The 9,667-nt window shown below is 43.2% G+C and overlaps 2 protein-coding genes across 3 annotated transcripts; one reads left to right on the top strand and one right to left on the bottom strand.

The window, feature by feature from the left end:
• Window positions 1-17: 17 nt before the first annotated feature.
• Window positions 18-2,652, bottom strand: LOC124305341 (uncharacterized). The gene is made up of 2 exons (XM_046764644.1): window positions 2,186-2,652; window positions 18-1,324 (listed from the first exon to the last, which is right to left on the bottom strand). The coding sequence occupies exons 1-2, from the start codon at window positions 2,596-2,598 to the stop codon at window positions 622-624; spliced, it is 1,116 nt and encodes a 371-aa protein (XP_046620600.1). The 5' UTR covers window positions 2,599-2,652; the 3' UTR covers window positions 18-621.
• A 564-nt stretch (window positions 2,653-3,216) lies between these two features.
• Window positions 3,217-7,788, top strand: LOC124305331 (tetraspanin-3-like). 2 transcript variants are annotated; one of them, XM_046764630.1, is made up of 6 exons: window positions 3,217-3,865; window positions 3,976-4,056; window positions 4,487-4,675; window positions 5,774-5,938; window positions 6,221-6,439; window positions 7,300-7,788. In XM_046764630.1, exons 2-6 carry the CDS (start codon window positions 3,997-3,999, stop codon window positions 7,492-7,494), a joined length of 828 nt encoding a protein of 275 aa, XP_046620586.1. In that variant the 5' UTR covers window positions 3,217-3,865; window positions 3,976-3,996; the 3' UTR covers window positions 7,495-7,788. The 2 variants fall into 2 exon arrangements, with proteins under 2 accessions (XP_046620586.1, XP_046620587.1); XM_046764631.1 differs by having other exon boundaries at window positions 3,217-3,921; window positions 3,974-4,056.
• Window positions 7,789-9,667: the final 1,879 nt, after the last annotated feature.

Raw genomic sequence — 9,667 nt, 5'->3', positions numbered from 1 at the left:
CTTAAACTTTTTTTTTCTTCTTGCCTACCCTTAGAAAAGTTATTTTTTAGCCTCAAACGAAGCCTCGTGAAACCGGAGCTCGGTACCAAAATTGTAAAAGGTTACTCATCCGGTTTGGATTTTTCAAACACTCTAACCGAAATATCTCTAAAACTATACAGGTTGGGAGGCTGTTTTTAGTTTTACTTTACAGATTATAAAGTTTTCTATAAAACAAAAAAGTCGAAACTACTGTACACCTGAATGTTCATCTTGTATTCGATGCGACCGTTTAAAGTTGAGTGCATTGAATAAATGAATGAAGATTCTTATTACCTTGTCAATTCTTATCTCACCCGCGTTCTAAAATGATACAAGTAACGTCTTTTAGAATCCTACTACCGAATTCCGGTTTCACGAGGCTTCGTTTGAGGCTAAGCACTAACTTTTCGAACAGCACGTGAAAAGAAAAAAGAAAAAGGTTGAAAAAAAAACCGGTCTAATAAGCATAGACGAAGCGAAATAAGTAAAAAAGCGACTTCAATCAACGAGCCCACCAAGCAATTGAGAAATGAAACGCAACCGCATTGGCGATTGCGGGAAATGACGTCACGACGATTAAAACCAGACCCATCCGGTGACTCAGTCCTCCTTAAGTCTGTCCAGTTTGTAGGTGAAAAAAAGCATTCTCAGCCTGGCCTCCTCCTTGCGATACCGAACCTCCTCGAGCCGGATCCTCGCCTCCTCCTTCTGCATCGCGGCAATGTCGACCTTGATCTGAGCCTCGGAAAGAGCCAAGACGTGCAATTCCTCACTCCGCTGGGCCGCACTGCCGATTCTGCGCTGCAGACGATTTTGGGGAATCCTACAGGGGGACGGAACGCTTGGCCGAATGCTATTGCTCCGGATGCAGAAAGCTCCGCGAGCATCAGCGATCGCCGGATCCTCCGTGTCGGAGTGGACGTCTTCTATCGAGGACTCCGGATCGGTCATAAACTTCTCCGGACAGTCGCCCATCGGGCCGACCGAGGGTGGCAGCTCCATCTTCGCCTCGGTAAAACCGGAAGTCAGCACCGCAATCCCTGGCGGCGGCTCCTTTCCCTCAAGGTCACCTCGCTGACCGCCCTTCAGCGCCATCTTCGAGGCCTTTGAGGCAGGCACGCTCTGCAGGGTGAACGGCTCCGAAGCTTTTGGCTCGAATACCACGTTCGGCGGAAGTCCGACCGTGCTCGCCGAAGTCGAAGTGTCTATGGAATTTTGACCCGAAACGCCGTCCTGCCAATTCGACAAACTCAGCCGCAGACGGTCGGAGGATATATTGTGATTTGGGCCCTTCGACGTCGGCCTGTTGTGAGAATTGTTGTATGGATCGGGTTAGAGCGGCTTGAAAACGGTCCCATCTGGCATGGATGAAAATGTTTAAAACGTAGAGTTGATACATCGACGACTTTCTTCATTCTGTGACGTGTTTCAAAAATCATCGAAATATTCATGCGTCGAATCGTAAATTTTTTTTAAAGAATCGAGCGTGCAATTTATCGCATGATTTATCTTGTAAATTGGATAAGATATATAAGAAATTATATAATAAATTTGAAGAAGCACGAATCATCGAATATACAGGATCGAAATTTATACAGTTGATTATGCGATTTTTGATCTAGTATATCTGATGATTCGTGCTTTCCTAATTTATTATATGATTTCATGTATATTTTATCGAATTCGCAAAATAAATTATGCAACAAATTATACGTTGAATACTTTCAAAACATGCTAATTCGAATCGGTGTTAAAAATCACCCCTAAATCTTACTGTTTTAATTCCTCGCTCAGAAAAGGGTTGTGCAGTTATAAGGGTGATGATACCGTGCACATTATTTTCGGTTGATTACAGTGATCAATAATATCCGAGTAGTTTTACCAAAAAACTTAACGTTATCATCGAGAATCCTTAATAAAAAAAACTATTTGAGAATAAACTCTCAAGTGAGGGATGGTTTCACCTCTTTTACCCCGAATCAGTACGTGAAAATATCTATCGAACGTATTTACATGTAATCCTACCATAACAACATATCACAGAAGAATGAATGGAATCGACGAGGTAGACTTCGGGTACTTTCCTTGCGAATTTCTAAATTTCAACCGATTTTTTCAATCAGATAAACAGAAAACTTCCGTCGCACGAAACGATCTACTTTACCCGGATCGTTTTTCCTCCCGATTCCTCTTGCAAGCCTTCATGTTTTCCCAACAGCGTCTGAGCTGAACCGAAGACCTTGTCGCGTAAGGACCAACGAGGGCGTTGTACTCTTCGGCTAGTTTGGTCCAGGCCGATTTTCGCTTGCACATTGAAGTCGGATCGGATTTTTTATCCTCAACATCGCCGTGCTTGTTTATCAAAGTGATGAGGATTTCACGCTCCTCGAAACTGTACGTTTTTCGCGTACCCTTCGAGGACGAAGACGACGACATTTTCTTGCGCCGAGAGTTCATCAGCAAGAAACAAACAAACGAAACTCTGTTGTTTCGCCGCCTGCCACGTTTTGCCAATTCATTCTCCAGACGGTCCGATCGAGGATCGATCTCCGATAAGATATAATTTTTTTTCAACATATTCAACTCCGAACGGAAAACGCATTTATTCAAGGCTCCGTTCGTTAGCTGAAAAGCATACACCAACACGCTCGCAATTCTGTAAAAATTAATCGTAAAGGATTCATCAATGAGTAATCCTTAACTCGACTCGTTAGTCTGTAGAATCGTCACCGATGGCGCCACTAACTTGGAAGAGAATAATGACACCGGTCTGAAGTTGGCAAGAATGCGAATTTACTTTTAGGCTGCTGAGAAAACGAACAACAAGATTAAACCTTTGGCTAAAATTAGTCGACAATGACGGAGTGCTAATTAGTTGACGTTCTCTTCCAGGTTCATATCGCTAATTAGCTCAAGCAAATCCACGATATTACCGATCGAGTATCTACACTAAAATAAAGATCGATCACGGAGGTTCAGCAACGAACTTTGATCCTGACTCTAGTGACTGGCATCAAGCTTCGTAGCTTTTCAAAAACGGGAATCTAACCGGTCAGAATAGCAAGTATTTTCCACGACCGGATCAGCGATGACTCAGAGTCTCTGGCCCCCCACAAAAATCCACCTGTCCTCGTTACTATGACGCAGAAACACAACAAGCCCCGGATCGATAATGGGCTTCTGGTACCGGTCAGAGGTCTACGAAGAAGAAGCGCGACGCTAAAGAAGTGGATAAAAATTCCCCATCCCAAGAGTGTGAACCGTAATCAACACAGACGTGAATCAGTAGACGTACAATACGAACGTCCGGCAATCGGTGACCCTTGACCCTTGAGAGATCTCCATTTCCTCCGTACTCCAGCAACGCGATCTCTTTGTTCTCATCGGACGCCAGGGGTCAACGCATAGTACAGAGGCGGAGAACGCGTGTCTGCGATATAAAATATCATCAGGGTCACCGTGATGCGTGACGTTCGGTAAGCGGCTCTGCTGCAGCCACGCCGGCACAGTCCGCGGTGTGCAGCGAGCCGAACAACGAGTGGTTCATCCAAGTCGAAATCGAAGAGGTGTTCGACCGATTTCTTCGAGAGTTCATCCGTCCTTCAACAGCGTCCCTCTTTATGAGAGTGGGACTGGCTTTTTGGCACTGTTTTCGAGGCCTCCGGTACGCTCGACCATCGCTTGGCGCCTGGGCCGGTGGAATGAGGTGCGATAAGAGCGAGCAACGCGTGCCGAGATTGGAATACGAGCATCCGGTGCCACCGCAATGACCGGTCGTGATTCGCTGGGACGATTTTACTCCGGGTGTCGACTGGACACACACCGATGAGAACCTGGCCAAGCTGTGCGTAGAACGCGCAGTATCCGCTTTTGCCATTCACCGCGGCCCCGACGCCGTCGGTACACTCCGTAAACAAACTCTCAATTTTTATTTCCATTTTCTTTTCGGCGCAGGATATTTATAAACGTCGTCAGATGGCTCGGACCGTCACCTGCCTCCGGTATTTTCTACTCGCCTACGTCATCCTGCTCGGCGTAAGTCTACCACCATCCACTTACTACCACCACTTATAACGTCGCACGTTTCGCATTCCAGTTATTCCCGGTCCTCCGATGACCGTGTGTCGTATAATCGTCGTCGGCGAAAAGTTCGAGTCGTTAAACCGCATCTTTCTGCAAATTTAAAAAACACTTGTTGTGGCATTTGAAGATCTTTGCTAAGGCGAAATGTTTTGTCGGTGATTCGTGATTTTTTAAGTTACGGCGTAAAAATGAACCCACCGTCGTTCCTCGACCGTGGATTTTGTCATCCCGCGCTGTGTCTATACGAGTACAACTTTGATACGCGGTCGGCTTATCTCGCGAGATTACGAAGCTCGCCTCTGATATCGAGAATCATAAGACGCGGAATGAGCGATCGGAGCTTCTTTGATGAAATCTATCTTCTTTTTATCAATTTCAACAGATTTCTGGCATCATCGTCTCCGTAGGATCTGGGATATTTATTTACCAGCTGAAACAGTACCGGCCCTTGACTCCGGACGATGTCTGCGGGTCGTCGATCACCCTCCTGATCATGGGTCTGGTCACTTGTCTCCTTGGATGGGGGGGATGGCACATCGTCGATTCGACTCACAGGGTGCAAGTCATATGTGTAAGGCGACCTTTGATGGAGGCCGTTTCGAGGCCTGTGTTATTCTTGTAGAATACACGGTACAATTGAGTCTTTCAAGTTTTGTCGAATTGGTGTTCGGCACTAGGTTCGACTTCCCAACGCAGTGGCAATAAATAAAAAATTTAACAGAAGCCGGTAACACTGAGATCAAAATATATGTAATACCCGAAAAACGCTAAAGACCCGAACAAACGTTAGAACGCTTCGACTTTGCGAAGATACTGCGTCTCGGTTTATAGCCAAAATAAAACTAAAGCTGTTAATTGCCGCAAAGAAAAAAAAAAATCCAGCGGCCTTGATCGAGCGTCGGTGATTCAATTCCCGAAAAGATAATGCGAGGAAGTACTTAGGTGCCAATTTCGTATGGGTGCGACTGGTTAAGAAATTTTTTGTAAATAATTGCTCATGACTCATTTCGCGATTATTTATACAACTGTGATAACGATATCTAGGTTCCTGATCTCGGGATCTCAATCTTGTATCATTAAATTAAAACAAAAGAAATTCTACCACAACTCATGGATAAGATGTACGTCTGGCACGTAAGAATAGATGTTGAGTTTTTATCGGTTTTTCTGACGGTTAAAAAAAAAAATTTCGATCTAATCAGACTTCATTGAAATATAACGTATCCAATTATGCACCACGATTGTGATTATTCGATATATGTTCACATCGCGTAAAATTTCAACTAGAAAAATCTCACATGGAGCTCGGTTAAAATATGACAACATTTACATTCCGCGAAGTAAAAACGTCGAGTATCAACGTACACCTGGTCGTATATTGAGGCACGAGTGGCTGAAATAAAAATGTCCTGATTCGAATTCGAGAATCGACGAGGATTCGCAACCTTAAAAAAGGCATTGAAACCGCAATTTGAAGGCAGAGCAGAGCGTCCATCGCTGATTTCATCAATTAGACGGCGTTGGTTTTGAGCACGTTCAAAGACCACTCGTAAATCTGACGAGCTTGTTTATAGCTCGCACTGTCGGCGGCGTCATCGTCACGAATGTAATGGAATAGTGAGTCACGTCTGGAGCGATTGCGATCTAATTTCTGATTTTATCTTTCAAGTTTGCCGTGGTTTTGGGCACGGTCGCCTTCGTGGAAGCCGGCACCGGAATATGGGCTGTGATTAAGCACGAACAGATCGACCCTTTACGTACTTCCGACCACGAGACGGCCTTCGCTCTTGCTACAACCGACGAAAAATCCACATGGGATCGGATGCAAATAAGGGTAAGTTGTCGAAAGACTGCCGATTCTAATCCCTCGGAGCATAATATTCCACTTCCGCAAGGAATCTTAGATATTATCTGACGTTGCTGCGATAGGCGGTACGAGATTTCATCAAGACTTGATTGAGATCGTTGATACGGTAACTGCTTCTTTATCAGGTTCCGTCGACGAGACGATTGCATCAATTACTATAAATGTTTCATTAATTTTCGCGCTCGCATTCGGGTTTAAAAACGATGCATAGAAATTTCTTCGGCTAATCTGTTTCGCATTTTTGTTCAGCTGGGCTGTTGCGGCATCGATGGACCCGCCGACTACAGGATCCTGGACTCCGTTCCTTGGTCCTGCTGCGACACATCCTCGGTAGAAAATCCAGAAGCCGTTGCCAGTGGCACTTGTACCACGATGTATTCCAGAGGATGCTTACACTTCGTTGTTAACCGAACGCGTTCCATTCTCCTTCACGTTTTCCTACTCGCACTTTGCTCCGTTCTCCTCCAGGTGAGCGTTAATTGAGGTGAAAATGGAGAGCTCAACGAAATAATTATTCATTCGTTGTTTGCTCAGTATTTAAGAGTATTTATAAGATAGAATTGAAATTCATTGCCAGTGGGCTTAGGCGATGAACTTTCTATTGTTGAAAATAGGAAATTCCACCGATTTCGTACATTGAGAGCACTTGTTCAAAGAGCTAGAAAATTTATCATCACTTTTCAGTGTTCAAAATTCAAATTTTGGGGAAAGCTTGACGAATGCGGATTTCTCATCTGAAAAAATCAGTTGAAAAAATGTGTTTCATTTACCTGCCGAGAAAAAAGCGCGCAACCAATTGTTAATTCGTGTTGGGTTGCGACTATTCAGGCGCTCCGAAACCACTTGTTTCAGTCTCGGTAAATCAGAGATTGTACAATGACTTAAAATCTGCAAAAAGAAAAGAACATCATTTGCTGATTTGTTCAGAGAACATGAACGTACGTCGTAAAATGAAAACAATCGCATAATAAGATATGGTGTCTTGTTATTCCCAAGAAAATTTTGAAACTTTAGACGCATGTGCAGTTTTTCTAAAACGCTTGATGCTTGCCGCTATTTCAAACAGATGCAATATTTTACAAATTTCATATATTACACAAGCCGATCCTGCGAAACGAAAATATTTGAGAAATGAATAACGAAAGTAAAATTTTTTACTTTAATAAATATTATTTCGTATTTTGAAACGTGAAACTATGAACAAGTTATTGGATGAAAAAATAATTTGAAATACGATAAACGAAAATAGTCCATCTCTCGTCATAAAAACCTGGCATTTTATCCGGTCAATAAAACTAAGCACATGTTTTTTTTCCTCTCTTCCAAAGGTTTGCGGGGTGATATGCGCGTGTTTCTTTGCTCGAGCGATAAAGGAGGGCGCTGCAAGAAGACGTCGTGATATCCTGTCGCTTAGCGGGATGAGAAACTCCCGGAATGCATCGCCTATGCGAAATGCATCCAGTACAGGGGTGGATTCTCAGCTGGTGGTTAAACCCCGAGTACCGCCAAGACGAAAGACGTAGTTTTTACGTATGACTTATGATAGTCAAATAGAATATGGTATAACCCTGATATATACCCGCAGAAATGAGATGAGAATTGATTGTCTCACACGTTGATTACGCCTAAGTTTTATTATAGAAATAATCTGTACAGCAACCGAACTGAATTTTGTACTGCATATAATAGTATTTGCTTTTATTCACCCACGTCACGGTTATAGCTCATTGTGTGCAAGCTGCTCAGCACATAATACATTGTACATCCATTGTAGACGTAGGTCACTTTATCAAATCAAATAAACTATTTATAACTTGGGCAAGCGTTCAAAACTGTTTACCAAAATTCGACGTTCCTTGTTTTCCTATTTAACTACCATGAGACTGACGAGGAAAAATGTGTTTGTGGCTTTACGCATTTCTTCCAATTCTAAATTTCACCATTTTTCTAACCATCGTCAGTTCATAATACTCTTTCTATCGGATTTTCGAACTGTCGCCAAGCCGGATTTATACGCGTAAAACGACAGAATCCAGCGATATTCAATTCACCGATTATCTCTGATTTGATTTTTTTTTACGTCGCCTCGCCGACTGGCAATTGGTCATGTTGGGATAAATCCTGCTCTACGAAAAACACAGCTGGATCGATTCGAGCGAAGAATGCACGCAACAAGTGTTACGACAAGTGCGTAGCGTTCTGGAAAACTCGGCACAGCTCATCTCTCGTGACAGTGTGAGTAACGTGACGTCAATTTTACGCTGACGACTTACAGGCGAGCATTAGTCAACGCATAACGCACTGATCTGATCAGGAAAGGAGTCATCAACCGAAGATAATCGTCGGCTGTAACTCGATTCATGGTCAGAATCGAGCGACTGACGAGATGCGGTCATTTTTTCCAAAGAAACCTTATCTCTACCTATCCAAAGATTATACCAACAACTCGTAACAAGGCTGTACGCGTTAACTTTATATCACGACAATAACGATAGTGGAGTCAGAGGCAAAACAAACTTGCATATCTCCTGTAAGATGAAGTGAAATTTACTCAATGCGATTTTTCATAAATGAGTATCGCTTGCTTGGTTTTTCGTAAACTAACCGAGGTACGAATTGCACTAATTGTTTATAAAATGTAATTGCACGCAACAAGTGCGTGCATTGTAATTGTAACGCGTGTGTAATTAAATGAGCTAATTCCGAAAGTCCACCAGAGTACGCGGAGTAATTAGGTCTCATTACGAAATGTATTATACGCCGTATGATGAACATGCCACCGTTACTTTTACGCTGCGTTGACAATGAGACTAAAATGGAAATGACGCATACAACAGCCTACCTAACTCGATTTTCTACCAAGTGGCACTGCGGAGTATTATCTTATAGGTAGAAATCTGCGAAGAGAAGAGAAACAAAGATCCGTAATTGAAACTCGGCCGCGCCGCGGATCTGAAAATAAAAATAAATCACCGGTATAAAGATTAAAAACGTTCAATCGGACAGCAAAATCGGAATTGAGCCGATTTAATCATGCGAGATTGTAAAAATCGAACGAAATAAATAGAGGTCAAGATTTTAATTTGCACTTGTACATTGGTTTAAACAATTTCCACCAGTCGTTGAATGGAAAACTAAACCTCGATACTAGGGAAAAAAAAAAGGATAAGACAAATGACAATTGGAATGACGAGAAAAATCGGCATAGCCACGCCTCAACGATAAGAGAGACTAACCGAAGGCGGAAACTGATGACGTGAACACCCAGACAGAAATCCTTCACAAATGCCTAAAAATATCTGCACACTCATTATGCGCATAAGACCGAAACTGCGAGTATTTTGTTGAGAAACGAGTAGGAGCGTGAGACGCGAATCGAAAGGAGCGTCAAGGAATTATCCTAACCAACACGCGACAGCAGCCGCTCGTCAATGAAGATACGCTCGGCAAAAGCACGTTCGAGAGTTTCGAAAATAAATCGTCACCCGGTAGTTTTCCTATTTCTCGAAGGCATGCGCTGACGATTGGAAACATTGGCGTACGCTCGTCGAGTTTAAGCTTCGCGTCGCTTTGTTCGTCCAATGAAACGCTCACCTAATAAGTCAGTGGCGTAGAGGTTCGCCAGGTTGAAACAAATTCAGGCCCATTTCCACCTGTTTGAACGTGAAAACAATCGCCAGACTCGAGCACAGTGAT

Source organism: Neodiprion virginianus, chromosome 5 (genome assembly GCF_021901495.1).
Source record: "Neodiprion virginianus isolate iyNeoVirg1 chromosome 5, iyNeoVirg1.1, whole genome shotgun sequence".
Lineage (NCBI taxonomy): Eukaryota > Metazoa > Arthropoda > Insecta > Hymenoptera > Diprionidae > Neodiprion > Neodiprion virginianus.
This window is presented reverse-complemented; position numbering and strand designations above follow the sequence as displayed.